The sequence below is a fragment of the Jaculus jaculus genome, chromosome 7, assembly GCF_020740685.1.
Source record: "Jaculus jaculus isolate mJacJac1 chromosome 7, mJacJac1.mat.Y.cur, whole genome shotgun sequence".
Lineage (NCBI taxonomy): Eukaryota > Metazoa > Chordata > Mammalia > Rodentia > Dipodidae > Jaculus > Jaculus jaculus.
In genome coordinates this window covers 70,113,045-70,135,010 of record NC_059108.1, presented here as the reverse complement: position 1 = coordinate 70,135,010, position 21,966 = coordinate 70,113,045, and the positions used below count along the sequence as shown (strand labels likewise).

The window sequence follows — 21,966 nt, the reverse complement described above, 5'->3', positions numbered from 1 at the left end:
AAGTATAAGGAGTACCACAGGAGAAGGCATTTCAAGGCAGGAACAAACATGCATTGGAGAGAGTGGACAGCAAGTCTGCTGGCCATGCAGGGCTTTGCTATAGGCAGGGAAGTACTGGCTGCACTGGATTGTCATGGACCAGGCAGTTGCTGCTTCAAACTTCTTTCAACCCAAGCTGTCCCATAGCTCTTATCGTGGGGAGCCCTTGATCAGCCAGTCTGCTCCCCCAGCCTGTGAGGGCTCAATGACAGACCTGGCTGTCACCTCTAAATCTCTGCATTCAGGGAAAAAAAAAAAAAAAAACAGGAAAAGTGTTCGGAGGAACTGGCAAGCTGGGGAAGATAGGCCCACTGGTGAAGGGCTAAGCACCTGTTTTCTGAGATTAAGGTGCTCAACAAAGTATCCAGAGCACCTATTTAGGAGGACAGTTGAATTATAGCCCTAGCTCTGACACAAATAATGAGGTCATTTCCCCTAGTTGAGCCCCAGTTTTCTCTCATGTGGAATGAGGACACTGGGCCAGCACATATCTAAGGGCTTTTCTAATGCTAGCAGTTTGGGAATTTCTTCTAATGCCTCTGGCTGCCCCCTCCCTTACCATCTGTCAGCCAAATCCTCCCAGCACCACAAGGGGGCGCTAACAGGCGTGCACAGGTAGCAGGCATGGCTCTGCTCACATCAGGAAAGCTGTGCCTTCTCACTCATCTCCGGATGCCCAGCCACCAGGCACACCACAGTGACCTTGCACATAACAGTCTGGAAATCTCAGTTCCAAGATGCATCAGACTGAGGCATAGAAGTGTTGCTTTGCAGAGGTCTTCGGCTTCTGCAAGCTGGTTGCCACCTCCTCATTGCTCAGGCCTGGGCTGAGAGGAACCATGACCTGCTCTGAATATTTCCAGTAATACTCCTTGGAATTCCTACCCTGCCTAGTTTCCAGGGGAGAAGAAGGCTCACCAGTAGCATTTGAATTTTTTAATTTGAGAATGATATGAAGCACAGTAACCTCCTCCCACTCCTTCCTCCCATCTGATGACAGCACTCCAAAACTTCTTTAGGAGCCAAGCTCCAGAGTACCAGTTTCCACAGATAGGTCCCCCATGACTTCTCAAGCACCCATCTTTGTAGACCTGAGGTGGAAGATGCTGCACTGGGGGGTGGGGTGGAGGTAACACTGAATCCAAAGGAGGCATGCTTGGGCTCCACAGTCTCTGTGTCTGGCTGAGCCTAGGAATCAGGTATCCTTGGAGTCACTGTTGGTCCCCTGTGAAGATGCATTCAGGTAAGAAGTCACATCTGGCTGTAGCATCTGGGGTGGCAGTGGGAGTATCTCATCTCTCAGGGTACAGACACTCACCCTGGCTAGCTCTGGTCACCAACTCATTCTGGTAGATCTTGAAAGCATCATAGGCAAAGACAGAAACCAGGATGATACCAAATACCTGTGAGAGGAGGGGCAGGCTGGCACAGAAGAGGCTATTGCTAGGGGAGAGGGAGGTGGGTGGGATGGGGCAAGATGTGAGCAGGAACTAGCTTTGGCTTTGGATACGAAAGTGTGCCAACATCACTCAGAGATTCTAAAAGGCTGGTGAGCCCTGTAGGGATGGACTCACAAAAGCAGCAATGGCAGCTCCCTCCCGGGAGGTCACAGCAGCAAAAGAGACCACGAGGAAGATGATGATAGCACTGACACAGCGGAGGAAGTCCTGGGGAGTCAGGTGTAAAGTCAGGGGCCATCAGCTGGAGGTTTCTCAGTTTTCCCAGCTTGCTCTTCAGAGACTGAATTCCTACATGGGGATGTCTCTGGACACATATCAAGCACTCTCAAGAGAGAGAGCTCAAAATGCTACCTAGGGTATGAAAGCAGATGAACCCAAAGCAGCCAGAGGCTGAGACAGGGTGACGGGGGTCACCAGCCAGCACAGCCAGGTGGAGCAGGGCTGAACTAGGCCTTGTGTGAGTGGAGAGCAGGCCTGAGAGATTATATATCTGTCTCACTAGCAGGAACCCTGTTAGTGTGAAATGAGTATGGCTCCAAGCTCATTTGTGTATAGAATACAACATGGGGCAAAACACAGTGACGGGTGTGGAAATGGAGGGAAACTGGGAGGAAAAAAAGAAAAGTCAGGAATTAGAGAAAAGGAAGGGAAGCCAGGCATGGTGGCACATGCCTTTAATCCCAGTACTCTCAGGAGACATATGTAGGAGGATCACCATGAGTTCAAGGCCACCCTGAGACTACATAGTGAATTCCAGGTCAGTCTGGGTTAAAGTGAGACTCTACCTTAAAAAAAAATAGAAAAGAAAAGAAATTAAGGGACCAGGTCAGGCAGGGATTCTCACCAGACAAGGCCAATTAAGTCGATCACAGCGCTGGTAGTACTGGGTAGTGTAGAGGAAGAGGAAGGAGAGCGTGATGAAGAACTCCAGCAGTGCAGCCGCCATGTAGGCAGAGATGGAGGCCGTGAAGCAGATGAAGATGACAAAAGTGAGGGCCTGCAGAACCAAGCATGGGAGCATGCCAGGAAGGAGACATGTGTACACATGAACACATGTACACGTGCGGTCTTGCCCTAGTCAGAAAACTCTCTCCTCAGGCTGTTGACAAGGAAGAAATCTTGCATGTCTCCTATCCCTGGTGTTAGGGCCAACATTCAGGGAATTTGCCTATTGAAGGCATCTTTAGCCTCCTGTACCACTACCCCGGGAGTCCCAGCCACTCCAATACTTTGGTCAAGCTGCACAAATCCATAAGCATTGGAGCAGAGCCCCTGGAGCTCCAAGCACAATGCAGACCCACAGCCCCTGGAGCTACGTGCACAGCATCCGTGCCCCATGCCAGATGCCTAAACCTCAGACAACAGGAGTCAGAGGTTTTGATTCCACATGGAGAGAAAAGTCTTAGAAGGCTGGTTCTCCCCCCTGGATTAAGGATGGCAGATAAACAGAGGCCCTGGGTTGCCTTCACCATAATCTTGTCAAGTAGCCGGGGAAGATCTTTTCCTGAGAATAGGTGTGAATGGACAGCAACTGGCAGATAAAGTCCAGATGCAGGAAGTCTGCTCATTTGGATGGTTGAAATTCTTAGATGTGCCAAGAAGTAGCCATCCCAAAGGCTGTACAGAGACAGACCAGCATGCCTCTTGCCCACCCCCTTCCCGCCCCACTCCCCTAAGAACTCCCTCAATGTCCCAGAAAGCTATCCTTACATTGAACTTCAACCTGTCCTGCTACAACTATCTGCAGATGGAAAGCAAGAAGGCTGACTGGGCAATGAGGAAGGTCAGCTGAGGGCAGAAGGAGCACTCAGAAAGCCTGAGAAGGGGCCTGCTAAGGGGCCTTCTGCTGAGGGGCCAGCAGAAGGATGGGCCAAGGAGCTGGGAATGGGAGAGAATGGGGGCACCAGGTGGGGGGAGCAGCTGTTACCAGCTCAGTTTCCAGCAGGATGCCTTTGAGGGAAGACAGGAAGGTCTTGTCCACAGCGAAACCCTGGAGATCTGCAGCTGCCCTCTCCTCAGGGGGCTGGTCCCGAAGATTCCAAGCACTGAACATCTCTGTAAGGCCCACCAGGCACAGCCTCCCAACACCCAACCCCCAGCAGCCCTGGAAGGAAAACAGAAACCTGATGAGTGAGGAAGCAGAAAGAAGCAAGAACCTTGCCTCTGGGACCCTGGGAGAAAGCAGCAGCCAGGGGTGACCTAAGCGGATGGGCTTCTCACTGCCTTCTAGAGTGCCCCTGTGGAGTAGCACTGGCCCTTAGGAGGGATGGGTAGGAGTCAGGGAGGCGTGGTTAACCCTCCTCTTCCTCCAGCCCTGGAGAAGGGGGAAGAAAGGGAGAGGAGGAGGTGGGAAAGAAACCAGAAAAGCTAGGTGAGTGGAGACACAGACGGAACGACCTTAGTCTGAAGACATTTATACCCCCTCCCATAACCTTAACCCTCTTTCGTGGCTGGGTCATTCTCTTTTCCTTTTAGGAAGGGTGGGAGCTGGAGCCCAGCTCAGGCAGCACCCTCTAGGACCAAGCTGCAACAGCCAGTACCAGAGGACAAAGGAAGATTGTTGGGGAGACAAGAGGGGTGCTGTGTGCCTACTGTGGTGCCTCAATGAGCCTCTGTTTCTCCAGCATGCCAAGCTGACTAGCCCCCACCCTGGTGTTCAGGGATAGGCCAGGGGGCCCGCGAGGGGAGGAGAGGGACCTGTGCAGTGGAAACCCAGGAAGGCAGGGAGAACAGCAGGGTGGGCCACATGTGGAGGCCGATGGTAGACAGAAGAAGGAACCAGGTTGAGGATTTCAGGGTGTTGAGGCCTGAACCACAGATGCTAAAGACACATTAGACCAATTTTAAATACAGATATTTATTTAGGATAATCTAGGTTCAATAATATTTTCCTCCTCAGAATGATCCACATCAAAAGTAGTGCAAAATAGACATTCACCAAGTGTTTGGTAAATGAATGAACAAACAAACAAATGAAATGAGGGGCAAAGGGAGAAATATGGAGAAAGTGCCTGTGCAGGATGGATTAGGGTGGCTAGAAGGAAAGGAGGAGCCAGGAGTACCGCTTGTAGAAATGGGCAGAGCTTTGAAGACTTTTTTGATGGGAGATGTCAGGACATCAGTTTCCAGCAGCCACAAGCTAAAGCGGTTCCTTTCTCAAAGTGCTAGTGTCCCAGGATACTGCTGTTCCAGGTGGAATTTTAAGAAGCCGCGCAGTCAGGTACCTTGGCTCACAGTGACAATGTGATTGTACACCAGCAATATTCTCCCAACAAGGGACCAGCCTGGGGCCAGCAGCAGACATGATGTGACTAAGCCATCACACGGGGCCGCACACACACACAGGCCAAGGAGACCCGGTAGAGCCTGCGCTCCAAGCAATAGCCTTGGTAGGAACCCTTCTCGCCATGGCATGGCCTCCGGTAGTAGACCGTCTGGTTGTGGTAGAGTAGCTCTGAGTTGCCCAGGGGGTCCATGTGGGAGCCTGTCTGTAGGCTGACGCAGTGTGGACACAGGCAGCGTGCATGGTACAGGTCCTGGGGCACCCGATTCAGGTCCCTGTCCAACCTGTGGGGATGGAACTGATCAGGCTTGAGGAGGCAAGGGGACAGCAGGGCGGGCAGGTGAGATGGAAAGGAAACTGAAGGAAGGAAATGGTATAGTTGGAAACTCTGCTTCTTGTCTTTGTACTGGCACCCAATGCTGTGTAACTTTGAATGCTGCCCCTCTTATCTCTGAATGAGGGTAGGGGTGAAAGAGTGGCTTTTCAACAACCTGGGCACCAGGCAGTAGCCATGGTAACTTTTTCTGGAAGCAGGGGAAGGCGAATAGCCTCCTGTTAGCCCACACCAGAGCAGCTCTGCTTCTATCTGATATACATGAATTTTCTTAGGGCAATTATTACATTTTGGGGATTTTTAATTACTATTACTGTAAAGCTGAAAGCTATATTTATTTATTTATTTAAGAGAGAGAAAGGGCAGATAGAGGGAATGAGCATGCTAGGGCCTCTAGCCACTGCAAATGAACCCCAAATGTATGTACCACCTTGTGCAACTGACTTACATAGGTACCAGGGACTTGAACCTAGGTTCTTAGGCTTGGCAGGCAAGCACCTTAACCGCAAAGCCATCTCTCCAGCCCTGAAAACTATTTTTAGTCAGGTATGATGGCACATGTCGGAAATCTCAGTGTGGGAGGCTGAGGCAAGACGACTGCTTTGAGTTGAAGTGCAGCCTAGGTGGCCTCAAACTCATAGTGATTTTAGATCAACCTGGACTACTGTATGGGCCACTATCTCAAAAAAAAAAAAAAAATTGTTCTGCCAGCCACGTTCAAATATGAAGACAGACAACAGCTCTCCACCAGTCTCACACCCCAGAGGGAGCTCTTTCCTGCATGTCTTTCCAGACATTGCTCAAGAATGTATTATATAAACTCAGTAAAGGGTACATGAGACGATTTCTTTACCTATTCAGAAAGGATTTTATGGAGGAAAAAATAAAAGATTTAAAAGCCACTGAAAAGTAGATATTCCAAAGGTGTGTAATCCAATAGCTTATCAGGAAGCTCCACTAGACCATTTCCCATAAAGATAAGCTCTGGAGGGCTGGAGAGACGGCTTAGAGGTTAAGGCGTTTGCCTACAAAGCCAAAGGATCCAGTTTAATTCTCCAGGCCCACAGAAGCCAGATGCACAAGCAGGCACATGTATCTGGAATTCCTTTGCAGTGGTTGGAGGCCCTGGTGCACCTATTCTCATGCTCGCTCGCTCTCTCTCTCTCCCCCCCCCCCTTTTCTCTCTCAAATAAATAAAATAAAAAGCTAAGCTCTGGCAAGTTTGGATCCAGTTACTGTAGCATTTCCCAAAGTGTGTTTCCTAATAAACATCCTGCAAAAGATGTTCTGAAGTCAAATGAATTTGGGAAACACTAAGTTTCATAGTTTCTTTTCTGCAGACTTCTTGCAGACTTTAATATGCAGAGGACCATGAACCTCCAAGGGGTAGAGTTCTTAATTTTTTTTTTTGTTATTATTTATCTTTTTTTTTTTTGAATTCTTTGTATGTCCCAGATATTAATCCTCTGTCAGATATAGTTCTTAATTTAATTCACATCATCCCTTTAAAAAAAAAGTCATTTATTTTCAAAGAGAATAGAGAGAATAGGTACACCAGGGCCTCTTGCCACTCCGAAGTCCAGACACATGTGTTACTTTGTGCATCTGGCTTTATGTGGGTACTGGGGAATTGAACCTGGGCCTCAGGGTCTGCAAACAAGCACCTTTAACTGCTGAGCCATCTCTCCAGCCCCTCCCCCTCCCTTTTTTTGATCTTTGTTTTTGTTTTTTTGAGGTAGGGTCTTGCTCTAGCCCAGGCCGACCTGGAATTCACTATGTAGTCTCAGGGTGGCCTCATACTCATAGCAATCCTCTATCTCTGCCTCCTGAGTGCCGGGATTAAAGGCGTGTGCCAACACACCTGCCCCCCAGCCCCGGCCCCTTATTTTCCTTTTGAAGGAGCAGCTTGTGGGATGAGTGTTGCATAAAACACACTTTGGATAAGGTCTGTTAAGTGGTTATCAAGGGGTCACAGCCTCTCAATGAATGGTATGGTCCCAGCTGAGTCAGCTACCTGCCACCCAGCCTGCCTAAGAGGCCCCCACACCAACAGATGTGCCTCAAGACCCAGCCAGCTGCTTAGACCTAATTAGACCTCAGACCTTGGGCCTAATCTTAGCTTAAGCTGACCAGCTCCCTACACTACTTAACCCCACCCATCCCTAAAGGCAAGGTCTAGCAGACCAGACACATGGGGCATGGCGAAGATATAAGACAGAAGAAATACATTTGGGGTGCCTAGGACCCTAATTTTAAATATTTTATTTTTCTTTCTTTCTCTTTTTTTAAAATTTTTCAAGGTGGGGTCTCACTCTAGCCCAGGCTGACCTAGAATTCCCATTTTGTTTCTTTTAAAAATATACATTTATTATTTATCACCAGACATGGTGCACGCTGCACACCTTTAATCCCAGCACTCAAGAGGCAGAGGTAGGAGGATCACCATGAGTTTGAGGCCACCCTGAGACTACATAGGGAATTCCAGGTCAGCCTAGACTAGAGTGAAACCCTACCTCAACCCCCCCAAAAAAATAGTTATTATTTGTTTATGAAAGAGAGAAAGAGACAGATGGAGACAGAGTGACTATGGGTGTGCCAGGGCCTCCTGCAACTGCAAATGAACTCCAGACACATGGCACCTCTTTGTGCATGCAGGCTTTACCATGAGGTTATGTAAGCAAGTGATTTTAACTACTGAGCCATCTCTCTAGCCCAATATTTTGTTTCTTTGTCCCTATTTCGGGACTTTCTAATATTTTTCACATCATAGCACAAATAGAGAATTATAATATTATGTGACATACTGTGCAAAAGACTGAGATAACCACAATTTTGATTAAAGATCACAAGCCATGGGATCTAGCCCACCTGCCCCTAAGAGTTGAGGGTTTCACTCTCCTAGTATACTTGGAGCCCATTCATAGCCCAGGGTAACAGCCTTTGGCATTGTGATGCTTGGCATCTGCATCGTGTATTATAGCCTGATATTTTAGTTAGAAAACCATGTGTCATGGTAGAGACAAAATAAAAAGAAACAGAGAGAATCAACATGCACGCAGACTTTACATACATTATTTCACTTGATCAGTACAGTAGCCCATAGAATATAATCTCATTTTACAGATTAAATGGAAAAAAAAAAAAACACTAAGCTCTGAAAACTTTATCCAACAAGTCAGAGCTGAAACTAAAATTCAAGCCTGTGTAACTCCCAAATTTTCTGGCCTCTTTGCAATTAAAAGAAAACAGTAGAACCAGGCCAGCACTCGGGAGGCTGAGATAGGAGGTAGGAGGATGGCTGTGAGTTCAAGGCCAGCTTGAGACTCCATAGGGAATTCCAGGTCAGATTGGGCTAGAGTGAGACCCTACCTTGAAAAACCAAAATAAATAAATAAATAATAGTACAGCAGAATCTGGTGGAACACCCCTGGCCCCTTGCACATCCCCTGGAGGACACATGTAAACATTTGGGAAAGAGACAGTAGACTCACTCATATCTCCAGGGGGAGACGGCCCTGCTATTGAGGGGCCCGTCTTCACTGGCCCTGCAGGATTCTGGGTGGTGGGCAAGGCTAGCAGGCTCCGGGGAAGACATAGGCGGGGTGTTCCACTTCAGCCACTCCTCAGGGGAGTCCTGTACTTTGCTGGGGCAGCAGCTGTGCCAGTGGCTGCAATCCTTCTGGAGCCGCAAACTGCGAGTGTGGGTTCCCAAGATCATTGCCAAGAGGACAACCACCTGTAGGCAAAAACCAAAGAGTACTTCTGTCACCCAGTCTTGACCATACTCCCATCTGGACCTTCCCTCTAGCTGCTCTGAGACCTCAAACCTGAGAACTTGACAGTCCTCACCCCCAGCTCCATCTCTGCCCTTTCCCTCTCAGCAGGTCCCCTGCCAGCTGTCAGGGCACTCACCTTGTACATGCCGGATGCTGCTCACTCAGGCACAGGTACTGCCCTGACTGACAGGCCTTCTGGAAGCAGGCTGGCTGGAGCAGTTGAGGAGTCCTGGTTTTATTTTCAGCAAACCTGTTTTGTTTATTCAAATTTATTTCCACTATCTTTTGGAGGGAGTGACTCGAGATTAAAAAAAAAAAAAAAAACAACAACCAAAAAAACCTGCAAGCATTTTCAAAAGCTATTTAAAATGCAACCCTCATGGAAGCTGTGACAACTGTCATTATCAGCCTGGCAGATGATTGGATAAACTTTGCTCTTTGCTCTTTCCTAGGCGGGGGTCGTAGCAATAGCATTCAGCTATTCTGTGTCTTTACAACTTGACATTATGGGAATCTCCCTGGTCAGTTTGCTACCTCAAGACAGGCATTATTTCCAGGACTTCTGGCACTCCCATCTGACCTCCACGCTTGCTCTTTTTTCCAGATGTCCCTAATCATCTGACTTAGTGAAAATTTTCCCTTCCTCTATCTCTTTTGATCTCCATCCTCTTTATTCTCTGACCCCTCTCATCTTTGATAACCCCAAATCCTATGAGCTCATCATCTATAACATCTCCCTAATTCATTTCTGCTTCTTAACTTCCCCTTGCTGTTTCCAAGTTGATAACTTATCCCCATTCCTGACCCTACACTTTTCCTGACTTCTCCCTGAGCTATGTTGCAGCCCTCTCTGAAAAAGATTATACAAAGATAGGTGCTAACCCAGGCTCAAAAAGTCAAATGCTGGGCTGGAGAGATGACTTAGCGGTTAAGCGCTTGCCTGTGAAGCCTAAGGACCCTGGTTCGAGGCTCAATTGCTCAGGCCCCACGTTAGCCAGACCCACAAGGGGGCGCACACGTCTGGAGTTCGTTTGCTATGGCTGGATGCCCTGGCGCGCCCATTCTCTCTCTCTCTCTAACTGCCTCTTTCTCTCTCTGTCACTCTCAAAAAAGTAAATAAAAATAAACAAAAAAAATTTTAATAAAATAAAATAAAAAAGTCCAATGCCACCATGTTCTCTCTCATATGTGGCTCATGTGTTTAGACTTGTATGTGAATTGGACTAAAAGTCAGTAGTGGAGGCCAGGAAGCTAGTGGAGGCCATGAGGGCAGGCTTAAGTGAAGGGTATGTATGTAGAGGAAGTGAGTGCTGTGAGTGAAATGCTCAAAGTGGAATGGGGTGGGGGCGTGCAGGAGAAGAGGGAAGAGGGTGTGGTGGTGCACGCCTTTAATCCCAGCACTCGGAGGCAGAGGTAGGAGGATCACTGTTACTTCAAGGCCACCCTGAGACTACATAGTGAATTCCAGGTCAGCCTAGTCTAGAGTGAGATCCTACCTCAAAAAAGAGAGAGAGAGAGAATGCCAGCCATGGTGGCACACACCTTTAATCCCAGCACTTGGGAGGCTAGGGTAGAAAGATCACTATGAGTTTGAGACCAGCCTAAGTTTATTCCAGGTCAGCCTGGGCTAGAGCAAGACCCTACCTTGAAAAAACAAAAGAGATTGAAAAAAATAGAAAGAACGTGTGCTTGGACAAAAGTATCCTGTGGGGATGGATAGATAATGTTGTGCCCAGAAACCATAGATTGTTACAAGAAAACTTCAGTACCAGGTGTGGGATAACTTCCAGTGAGTTGTTGGTCAAGGAGGACCCTGATGCCCCAAAACATGGCAAGCTATTGCCAAAGCTGTTGGTTGTCCATCAGACCCTGTTGCTGAAAGCTTCACATCCCTGAGCTGCAGGTCACTGAGAAATGAAGTAATAACTGAGCTGGAAGCCTCCTCCCTATTGACTAGCTGTCAGGATGCTACAAAGAGCTGTGCCTCCTGGTGGGGAAGAAAAGTCATCAATGATCTTAACCAGCATTGGACTCTGCAAGTTTTATGTGCAGTCAAGCCAAATGTATCAATTGATGCAATGGTGGCATGTCTCTGATTAGACTTAAGGCCCACTCCATAGGAAGGAATTCATGTCTACTACTGAAAACACAATCAAAAGCCTATAAGTACTAGGAGGTTAACTTCTATTGTTGTCTGGCTAAATAGATTATTATTCTCACCAAACTTCCCTCTAAATACTTATGTTTATGCTCATATGTTAATGCTACTATCACTTTTCATTGAAGCTTCTCTTTTCAGATGGTGGTGACCACTAAGAATACTCAAAACTCATCAAAGTGCTAAGAAGTCAGTGTGGAGTGTTCCGTACTAAGTGAAGCATCTCTATTAACCCCTCCAAGGCTCAGGGACCATTGCAGAAGAGGTGGCAGAAAGACTTCAAGTGCCAAAGGAAGGGGAGGAGTGCTTTGCAATATTGTCTTCCAGACACCAAGTAACCAGGTATTCATGACCTCATGGTGGCTGGTGGGAAAAAAAATGTCATCAAAATAGAGGAGAGACTAGTTGGAAAGAAGAAAAAAGGACTTATTGGAGGGGGTTAAGGGGGAAAAGGGAAGTGTAATGAGAGGGGATTATGATCGTGGCACATTGTCTATGTGTATGGAGGTTGTCAACAAAATGGTTTTTTTTTTAAATAAAGATGTAGCCCTCACCCCACCATGGGTCTGGAAGGATATGACTACAGGAGTTTTGTTGGTTGGATAGTCCAGATCTGATGGAAGGAATGGAGAGATGGCTTAGCAGTTAAGCGCTTGCCTGTGAAGCCTAAGGACCCCGGTTCGAGGCTCAATTCCCCAGGACCCAAGTTAGCCAGATGCACAAGGGGACACATGCATCTGGAGTTTGTTTGCAGTGGCTGGAGGCCCTGGCGTGGCACTCTGCTCTCTCTCTCTCTCTCTCTCGCTCTCTCTCTCCTTCTTTCTCTCTGTGTCTGTTGCTCTCAAATAAATAAATAAAAAATAAAAAGATCTGATGGAAGAAACAGTGGGTGACTGTCCCCATTGCACAAATGAGAAAGTGTGGTGAGGAAGAGGAGGACACAATAAAAATTTTACATAAGAGCCAACAGAAGGTCTCATCCCTACACACAGAGCCTTGTGGACAACACCCACAGCAAAGATAGTTGTCATTCTCTGGTTATTGTGGAAGCCCACTCAGCCTCAGTTCTCCACTGGGGCCCTATTTGACCAGAAGGGAGTATGTGTGCTCCAGAAAGGCTGACCCCAAAGACACAGGCCAGCCATGGTCCAGCCTGCTGGGAAGAACTGTGCGGAGTGCCAGCCAGTGCCCCTTCCCTCTAGGCCTTTCTCTTCTTTGATTGCAAATGGACCAACTGCCCCACCCAACACACTCATACACAGACATTGTCTCGAGAATAAAGCTTACTGATTTGCATGTGCTTTCCCTCAGAAAATACTCCCGAAGTAACCAAGGAATCGGGAAATAAACAAAGGGAACCAGAAATAACTAAAGCCATAGAAGTGAGGGGGCCATTTCAAATGTGGTAGGACAAAACAGCTTCAAAGGAGAGGTGTGATACCAGAGAACATTCTGGAAAGTCAGAAGAATCTGCTTTGGTGAGTCTCGGGCAATGGGGCTAGGGCACTTACAAAGAACAATGAAGCCAGGAATATCATCACCCTATGTCCATGCCTACCCTTGCCCCACATGTCCCCAGGCATGTTCTTCCTTTTTTATGCTTCTAATCTTGCTCATGTGTACTTACATGGGCCAAACATGGGGCTAAACCCCAGACATGCATTGTCTTCTATCCTGACAATAACTCTATAAGATGAAAACTATTAACCTACATAACAGATGAAAAAACTAAGACCCAAATGAAATTTAGTGATCTATCCAAGGCCTTGTGGCCAAGCAACAGGCTGAGCTAATTTTCCATTCCAGCCCTCAACAACTCTAACTCTAAGCTTCTGGCATAAAGCTATGCCAATCCTCAGTTGGCTGCAGATGAAGGGGAGCCCCCACAGCAAATGTGTTCACCTGGGCTTGGGTTGGACATGTCTTACTTGTATCTGCCCAAGGCCACAGGGCATTCCTGCCCAAGTTGGCATTCAGCCTTATTGGCTGTGATCCATTCTTCAAGCTTCCTGTTCCCCAGCCTTTGTCTGGCACATGGCCTCAGGTGGCTTCTGGTGTTCCTAAGCAACACTAAACCCAGAACAGGCTCTTAAAAGACAGTCCTGTTTCAGAAAAGCAGTCTTCCTTTGGGTCTACCCCAGTTATAACCACAGAGCCAAGGGAGCAGAACTGGAATCTAATCTTGACCCAAATCTCCTGATCTTGCCCTGTGTAGGAAGGGGTACTCTTAGAGACTAAAAGTGACCTCAGCTTCTCGTTTCAATTGCTGATACTGCAGAAAGGAATTGGACTGGGTGAGCAAGATGTGGCTCTTTACACAAAGGATTTGGAAAATTTCCCTGCCTTAATGCCTCAGGCCAGAGGTAATCCCTGGAAGGTATATGGAGGGTGCCTCGAATCAGACAGGCTCCCCCAGGGTTGGCTTTTACCCATACCTTGATGACCAAGAGCCTATGCTGGGAGCCACAATGCCCCCACCCCACCCTGCTTGCTCAGCCTCTAGCCTTATCTCTGTTGCAGCTTTGTGCGACTCTTTAGGGTGACTCCCTGCTATGAGAAACATTTTCCAGAGGGTTTCCTCCTGGGGTGACTAGTTTTGGAATCCCTGAGTCACTGCAGCTTCCAGGGAATCCTTGGGGGTGTGGGGATATGGGGGTGGCAATGGGGAGACTGCTGGAGGCAGTTCCAGAACCTGACATCAGTGCTACCCTCCCAACATGTCCCTACCTTCCTGGACTAACCTGGCAGCCAAACAGGGCTGGGATTCCTACTCCCATGCCCCTAAGAAAAGAAGTTACCACCTCCCAGGAAAAAGCAAGGAAAATGTGATGGACTATACTTCCCATCCTTGGTCTGGAAAGGCTCTTAGGGTTTGCAGTGAATTAGAATACAACTGTCCTGCCCCTTTTCAGAAAGAAGTCCTCATCTTCCATCTTGATGTTTGGCCCAACTCTTTATCTAGTCTTTTTTTTTTTTTTTTTTTTTTGAGAATGACAGAGAAAAAAAGAGGCAGAGAGAGAGAACTGGCATGCCAGGGCCTCCGGCCACTGCAAACAAACTCCAGATGCATGCACCACCTTGTGCATCTGGCTAACGTGGGTCCTGGGGAATCGAGACTCAAACCAGGGTCCTTAGGCTTCACGGGCAAGCACTTAACCACTAAGCCATCTCTCCAGCCCCATTGATCACCTTAAGTGCTTTTTCTGTTCTTCAATCCTCACTGGTAGTAGTGTATGTGGTATAGTATATGTGTCTCTGGGGAAAAGGGGACATTGACTTGGGTGGCCACAAAGGTGCCAAACATATTAGTTGCTCTAGACTTTGTGTTCTAAAACAGTGCAGCATCTACAGAACTGAGCAAGGTCTACAGAAGCTCACCTTATGTGAGACTGGCTCAGTAGCTTCTGAAGTGTTGAAATACACATACACCTGCAGGTAAATAGAAGCTGCCCTCAGACTTGGGCCACCACCCTACGTCCTATGATGCAGCAACTGAAACAGTCTCCTGACAAAGATGGAGGCCCTCCAGAACATTAGTCTCATGTCCTGACTTGGAAGTGATAATGGTACTAGCTGCTAATTATTTTTTAATTAATGTATTTTTATTGACAATGTCCATGATTGTAAACAATATCCCAGGGTAATTCCCTCCCTCCCCTTTGAAACTCCACTCTCCACCATATCACCTTCCTCTCTCAATCAGTCTCTCTTTTATTTTGATGTCATTATCTTTCCCTCCTATTATGATGGTCTTGTGTAGGTGGTATCAGGCACTGTGAGGTCATGGATATCCAGACCATTCTGTGTCTGGAGGAGCACGTTGTAAGGAGTCCTACCCTTCCTTTGGCTCTTACATTCTTTCCACCACACAATGGACCCTGAGGCATGGAAGGTGTGATAGAGATAATGCAGTGCTGAGCACTCCTCCTCACTTCTTCTCAGCACCATGATGCCTTCCGAGTCATCCCAAGGTCACTGCCATCTGAAAAGAGAAGGTTCTCTAACCAAAAGTGAGAGTAGCATTAACATATGGATATGAACATTAAGAGAAGTAGTTTCTGGGCAGTTTGGTGAGTATAAAATATACATTTAGCCAGACAGTAGTAGATATTACACCCCCTAGAGCTCATGACTACCTCGTTGTAGATTTTCAGTATCAGGTATGTATTACCCTGCCCCATGGAGAAGGCCTCCAGTCAAATTAGAGGGCAGTTGGTTTCCCCCATAACAGACATGCCACTATTATACCTGTTGGCTCATTTGGACTGGCTGACCAAGTTTAAGGCTTGCAGTGTCCACTGTGGAGTATCTTCATTGGTGATTTCTCTGTCTCCCATTGAACTGCTTCTGCTAGTCTATATAGAAGAGGTTTTCAGCTTCAGCTCTAGTAGGGTTTCTCAGTAGCCTTGCAGCCCAAGTATGTAGTCTTCAGCAATAGGGTCTTACCATCTATTCCTGGTAGGAAACCAAGGGCCTTGGCAATGGCTTGTAATGCTTTTGGGGCATCAGGGACCTCCCTGGCCAACAACTCACTGGAAGGCATCCCATCCCTGGCACTGAAAACTTTCTACTAAAAATCTATGGCTCCTGAGCATTCCATTGTCCAAAAAAAGTAGGTTTCCATATGATTTATTTACATCCTCTTAGATTTTGATTAGCCCTCCCTCCACCTTTCCTTTACTCAATCTCTTCCCCTGACCTAATTATTGTTAATATAACCTTTAACTATAAAGAGATTAGGCCCATGAGCCTGCAGCCTGCCTTCAAGGAGAACTCAGTCTAAGACACAGTGGAGATTCAAAATTAGCAGACAAAGAGCCCAATGATCCACTGCCTTGAGCCCAACCATGGTGTCTCACCAAGGCTTATTCAGCTTAGTCCTATAGTCACAGCTGTCTGGGTTCACTCAACTACTTACCAAGCAGTTGTCAAGCACCTACGATACACTAAGCATTTAGAATGGCTGGAACTGCAGAGGACAAGCCATATAATGCCTCTGCCTCATCCCAAGCTGGCAGCAGAATTTGGCAGCATCATCCATGCGGAAAAGGTTTGGAGGCATGAAAGATGTGACATGGGAGGCTTCTACTTACTATGGTTCCAAAGATCTACTCAGGCCAAGCAATATGTGGTAGGGCCAAATTCCCTGCAGGGAGGCTATTAAAGGCCCCTGTGTGGAACTATGAAGGTGAACTATAAGTTGCAATGGAGACCTCAGGATATTGGAGGTGCCAAAGCCATAGGATGTCTGCTTAAGAAAGCCACACACTCAGTGTGGGCTTCTCTAGGAAAGAGGCTAGGAGTGTTACTTGCAGGAGATCCTGGGAGACGGGGCTATCCAAATCCTCTGGAACCCAGATGATTCAATCTTAAGTCCCAGATGCTAGACATGGAGAAGTACAATTTGGAGTTAACCCTGCTGCCTTGCTTTGGTCCTTACCATATCCTCATTATTCCCTTTTGGACTGGGGATGCTTTCTTTTTTAAAAAATCATTTAACTATGAGAGAGACACAGAGACAGAAAAAAATGGGTGTGCCAGGGCCTCTAGCCACTGCGAATAAAATCCAGACACATGTGCCACCTTGTGCATCTGGCTTTACATGGGTACTGGGGAGTCAACTCAGGTCCTTAGGCTTTGCAGGCAAGAGCCTTAACTTCTGAGCGTTCTCTCCAACCCAGGAATGCTTTCTTTTGACATTCCATATTGGAACTATGTAACTTGCTTTTTGATGTTATAGGAACTCACAGTTGTTTACTTAGTATCAGGAAAGAGTCTGCATTTACACTTATAAGCAGTGTTGGGGGCAGAAGAGATTGCCTAGTGGTTAAGGCACTTGCCTGCAAAGCCGTGTTTGTTTCTCCAGGACCCACATAAGTCAGATGCACAAGGTGGCACAGGCATCTGGAGTACAATTGCAGCAGCTGGAAGCTATGGCATGCCAATTCTCTCTCTCTCTCTCTTAAATAAATAAATAGATAAAAATATAAAGTGCTGACAGGGCCTGATAATACCTACACAAGACCATCATAATAGGAGGAAAAGATCATGACATCAAAATAAAAGAGAGACTGATTGAGATGGGGAGGGGGGATGTTGATGGAGAATGAAGTTTCAAAGTGGAAAGTGGGGGAGGAAGGGCATCACCATGGGGTATTTTTTATAATCACGGAAGTTGTTAATAAAAAAAATTGGAAAAAAAATATATAAAATGTTGAAACTGCTGAAGACTACGAAGAGACTTTTGAAGTTAAACTGAATGTACTTTGCATGATGAGATGACCATGAACCTATGGGGGCAATGCACGAAAGGTTGTGACTTAAAAAGTGATATGTTTAGGTGTCAAGTTGACAAGATGTGTGACAGTTTATATTGGTCATCAACTTAACAAGACCTAGAAGCACCAAGGAAATTAGCCTCTGGGCATGCCTGTGAGGGATTATCTTAAGTTAACTATGGGCTGCACCACTCCATGGGCTGAGGTACTGGACTAGATAAAAAAGAGAAAGATATGGGCTGGAGAGATGGCTTAGTGGTTGAGGCACTTGCCTATGAAGCCTAAGGATGCAGGTTCGATTCCTCAATACCCACATAAGCCAGATGTACAAGGTGGTGCATGCATCTGGGCTTCATTTGCAATGGCTAGAGACCCTGGCATGCCTATTCACATTTTCTCTCTCAAATAAATGAATAAAATATTTTTTTAAAAAGAGAGAGGGGGCTGGTGAAATGGCTTAGTGGTTAAGGTATTTGCCTGTGAAGCCTAAAGACCCTGGTTCAATTCCCCAGGACCCACCTAAGCCAGATGCACAAGGGGGCGCATGCATCTGGAGTTCATTTGCTAAAGGCCCTGGGGCACCCATTCTCTCTCTTTATCTGTCTCTCTATCTCTCAAATAAATAAATAAAATATTTTTTAAAAGAGACAGAGAGAGAAGACTGTAGAGATGGCTTAGCAGTTAAGACATTTGCCTGCCTAAGGATCCAGGCTCAATTTCCTACTACCCATGTAAGCCAGATGCACACGGTAGCTCATGTGTCTGGAGTTCATTTGCAATGGCTAGAGGTCCTGGCACACCTATTCCTTCCCCCCCACCCTGTGTGTGTTTGTGTGTGTGTGTGTGTGTGTGTGTGTGTGTGTGTGATCTGCCTCTTTCTCTCTGTCTAAGAAATAAAATATGTAAAAAAGAGAAGCCAGGCATGGTGGTGCACACCTTTAATCGCAGCACTCAGGAGGCAGAGGTAGGAGGTGATTTCAAGGCCACCCTGAGACTACATAGTGAATTCCAGGTCAGCCTGGACTAGAGCAAGACCCTACCTCAGAAAAAGAGAGAGAAAGAGCATGAGAGCGCTAGCTCAGCACTAGCATTTATCACCTTCCTGGCTGCAGGTGCAACATGACCAGCTGCTTCCTCTCCTGTTGTTATGCCTTCCCGGTCATGATGGACCTCAAACAGAAAGCCAAAATAAACCACTTATTCCTCAAATTAATTACTTTTAGGTATTTTGTCCCAGCATGATAAAGGTAACTAATAGGTAAAGAGGAGGAAAAAAAAAAAAAACATATGGTACTTTCCATGTATTTCACGAAAGTTACTGCTGGGCTGGAGAGATGGCTCAGCAGTTAAAGCACTTGCCTGTAAAGAGTTCAATTCCCCAGTAAGTACCCACACAAACTCAAACACACAAAGTGGTGCATGTGTCAAGAGTTCATTTCAGTGCCTAGAGGCCCTGGCATGCCCATTCTCTCCCTCCCCTCCCTCCCTCCCTCTCCGTCTTCCCCCCAACTCTGAATCTCTCTCTGAATCTCTCTCTGCTTGTAAGTAAAATTTTTAAAAAATTTAAGTCACTGTTACACATGAGGAACTAAGACACCAAGATGTTCTAGACCTTAATCAAGGTCACGAAGCTAATAAACCAGGGTTTGCTGTCATGATTGACTGACTCCATTCAGGGCTTGGGCATTCCAGAAGCTGTCCCTTGCCCACTGTTGCATTCAGCTTTGCATTGCTGACAGAAACCACCCAACCAAAAGCAGTTTATGGGAGGAAAGGGTTATTTAAAAAAAAATATTTTATTTATTTGGGAGTGGGGGAGATATATAAAGAGAGAATGGGTGTACTAGGATCTCTAGCCACTGCAAACAGACTCCAGATACATGTGCCACCTTGTACATCTGGCTTTATGTGGGTACTGGGGAATCAAACTTGGATCCTTCGGCTTTGCAAGCAAGCACCTTAACCACTTGGCTATCTCCCCAGCCCCAGAAAGGGGTTTATTTTGGTTTACAGACCCCAGGGGATGCTCCATGACGGTAGGGGAAAATGGTGCATGAGCAGACTGGACATCACCTCCTGGCCAACATTAGGTGGGCAACAGCAGCAAAACAGTGTGCCAAACACTGTCAAGGGGAAGCTGGCTATAACACCCATAAGCCCGCCCTAACAATATTGGAGTTAAGAGGCTCCAATTCCCAAATTGTCAGCAGCTGGGGACCTAGCATTCAGAACATGTAAGTTGATGGTGAGCACATGAATCAGCCCACCACACCCACCCTCCCCTGGCAATGAGCTCCTAAGCCACTATTTTGCCTAGATCTAGCCTCATCCTTTCTATTAACCTCTTTGGGCCTCCATCTATTTCTCTGTGGCAGTCAGATGCTTGATCTTTTGGGTCTCACCTCCATTTTGTATTGATGAACAAAAATCATTCCCAGTCACTCCCCTAGCAGCTTCATGTCTGTATGTTGAGGCAGGTAGACAACCTACTCAAAACACATACATACCGCCAACCAAAGTGGAACTGGGACGGGGGAACTCCTTTCAGATCTGGAAACTTTAAAGTTATTTTTTAAAAAATTTTAATGTATTCGAAAGAGAGAGAGAGCATGAGCAGATCATGGCCTCTTGTTGCTTTCAATGAATGTCAGACACACGTGCCACGTTGTGCAACTGGCTTTACATGAGTACTGGGGAACTGAACTCTGTCCAAGCAGGTTTTGCAAGCAAATGCCTTTAACCACGGAGTCTCCCCAGCTCTTGAAGTTCCTTTTGTCTTAATGAAGTCTGTGGATGTTCAAGATTCCCAGCCCTGGGCTGGAGAGATGGCTTAGCGGTTAAGCGCTTGCCTGTGAAGCCTAAGGACCCCGGTTCGAGGCTCGGTTCCCCAGGTCCCACGTTAGCCAGATGCACAAGGGGGCGCACGCGTCTGGAGTTCGTTTGCAGAGACTGGAAGCCCTGGCACGCCCACTCTCTCTCTCCCTCTATCTGTCTTTCTCTCTGTGTCTGTCGCTCTCAAATAAATAAATAAATAAAAATAGTTTAAAAAAATTTAAAAAAAAAACAATTTTAGTTTAAAAAAATTTAAAAAAAACAATCGAGCAGAATTTATTTAAAAAAAAAAAAGATTCCCAGCCCTTTGAATTCCTGAATCTCTAAGTTACCTATAGGTTCTTCAGGCAATAAGGTGGGAAAGGAGCTGGGCAGGACCTCTGCCTACAAATTATGCTGGGAAAAGCCTTGATAGTGCGCCTGTGGAATGTTGGGGGGGGGGGAGTAGTCCCAAAGATTTGGGCTCACAAAGGGCCTTAAATAAGACTTCTGATGTTATTCCCAAAGGGATTATGACTAAAGTCATTGCCTATGTGTTTGGTGTGCCTTTTAGCTTCTTGCCTTTTAAACACCAGTAACTCCCAAATGGAAGACCGGCTTCTCTCTGAAAAGCTCGGATGTGGGATCTGTGTCACCCCAAGGACAGCAAAAGAGGCATGGCTTGAGGGAGGCCTACAGGAGAGGTGTAGGAGGCAAAGCCCAGCTTTCCGCTGAAATTCCTGAGGCAAGATCCCAGCTATCTGAGAGAGTTCCCGAATCCCCAATCCTACTCTTCCTGGTAGCTGTAAGGGCCATGCTCAAGAGTGACAGGCCCAGACTGGCAGAGGAGACTAAAAGGCCGCCCAGCCGGCTAGCCTGGAGATCTAAAGCCAGTCGCTCAGGCTTGAATTTCTTTCGTAAAGACTAGAATCTTGTCCAGCACCATCCAGGTCTGTGCGCTGCAAGAACGGTCTAGCTCCCCCCGCCACCTCTCGCAGAGGCTCGGCTCAGTACCCTAGCAAAGCGGAAGGAGCGCGCTCCCTCCCTAGGGAAAGTCAGATGTGGGGTAATGAAAGGGGAGACCCGCAGAGGCGAGGGGCTGGCGGGCGAGAGCGGGGGCGTGGCGGGCAGAAGGGCGCTCGCGGCCGAGCGCACCAGACCACCCGGAGTCTGCCACGAGGTCTGGACACAGAAGGCGCTGGGGGAAAAGGGCCAGGCCAGGTCGAGCAGCTCGGTCGGAGGGTCCAGAGCTGAAACTTAACACCGCCTTTGGAAGGATCGTCCCCTCCCCCTCCCCCCTTTCCCCTCCGCCCCTTCCTTCCCCTCCCCTCCTTTCCCCCTCCCTCCTTTCTCTTAATCCCCAGGACTGAGCCCAGCGCGGGAGCGGAGAGAGCCCGAGGGGAGGAGAAAGAACTGCCCCGAGAGGGAGCCCGGAGCCCCAAGAAGGGGAGGGGGAAGGGGAGCCGCGTGCGAGGGGTGAGCCTGGGGAACCACGCGTCACCCCCCAACCCGGACTTATCCCAGTGTCCCCATCCCAGCCGAGCCCACTGGGCCCTAGGCTCTGCCCCTTCCTCTTCTGTCCGGTCCTGGTCTGCGTGGTGGCCTCTCTCTTCATTCCCAAAGACACCTGGGAGCTTCCTTAGGCTTTGGGCGCGCCAGGGGCCCGGCGCAAGGTGCACGTGAGCGGGGCGGGGGACCGAGTGCGGGGGCGGTCCCGAGACCGAAGTGGAAGAGCCCTGGCCCCTCCGCTGGCCTGCCCGCCGGCTGCGTCGGGAAAGCAGTCCCCCTCCTCCCGAGCGGCAGCGCCGCACCCCCGGGGTGCTGAGC

The 21,966-nt window shown here is 47.7% G+C and overlaps 2 protein-coding genes across 3 annotated transcripts; both read right to left on the bottom strand.

The window, feature by feature from the left end:
• Positions 1-1,015: 1,015 nt before the first annotated feature.
• On the bottom strand, positions 1,016-3,698 carry Cmtm5 (CKLF like MARVEL transmembrane domain containing 5). 2 transcript variants are annotated; one of them, XM_045155248.1, is made up of 5 exons: positions 3,427-3,698; positions 2,344-2,496; positions 1,614-1,706; positions 1,358-1,442; positions 1,016-1,264 (listed from the first exon to the last, which is right to left on the bottom strand). In XM_045155248.1, the coding sequence occupies exons 1-5, from the start codon at positions 3,550-3,552 to the stop codon at positions 1,251-1,253; spliced, it is 471 nt and encodes a 156-aa protein (XP_045011183.1). In that variant the 5' UTR covers positions 3,553-3,698; the 3' UTR covers positions 1,016-1,250. The 2 variants fall into 2 exon arrangements, with proteins under 2 accessions (XP_045011183.1, XP_045011184.1); XM_045155249.1 differs by lacking the exons at positions 1,614-1,706; positions 2,344-2,496 and having other exon boundaries at positions 3,427-3,676.
• Positions 3,699-4,810: 1,112 nt separating this feature from the next.
• Il25 (interleukin 25) lies at positions 4,811-9,037 on the bottom strand. The gene is made up of 3 exons (XM_045155558.1): positions 9,029-9,037; positions 8,608-8,852; positions 4,811-5,066 (listed from the first exon to the last, which is right to left on the bottom strand). The coding sequence occupies exons 1-3, from the start codon at positions 9,035-9,037 to the stop codon at positions 4,811-4,813; spliced, it is 510 nt and encodes a 169-aa protein (XP_045011493.1).
• Between the last annotated feature and the right edge of the window lie 12,929 nt (positions 9,038-21,966).

What these genes read in the sequence shown, in the direction of transcription:
- Cmtm5 (XM_045155248.1), bottom strand. Translation starts at nt 3,552, where the DNA reads ATGTTCAGTGCTTGGAATCTTCGGGACCAGCCCCCTGAGGAGAGGGCA. An exon ending in TCCTGCTGGAAACTGAGCTG is followed by an intron (nt 2,497 to 3,426) that starts GTAACAGCTGCT and finishes TTGGTTCTGCAG; the next exon opens with GCCCTCACTTTTGTCATCTT. An exon ending in GACTTAATTGGCCTTGTCTG is followed by an intron (nt 1,707 to 2,343) that starts GTGAGAATCCCT and finishes CTGACTCCCCAG; the next exon opens with GACTTCCTCCGCTGTGTCAG.
- Il25 (XM_045155558.1), bottom strand. An exon ending in GTCTCCCCCTGGAGATATGA is followed by an intron (nt 5,067 to 8,607) that starts GTGAGTCTACTG and finishes CCATCCCCACAG; the next exon opens with GTTGGACAGGGACCTGAATC.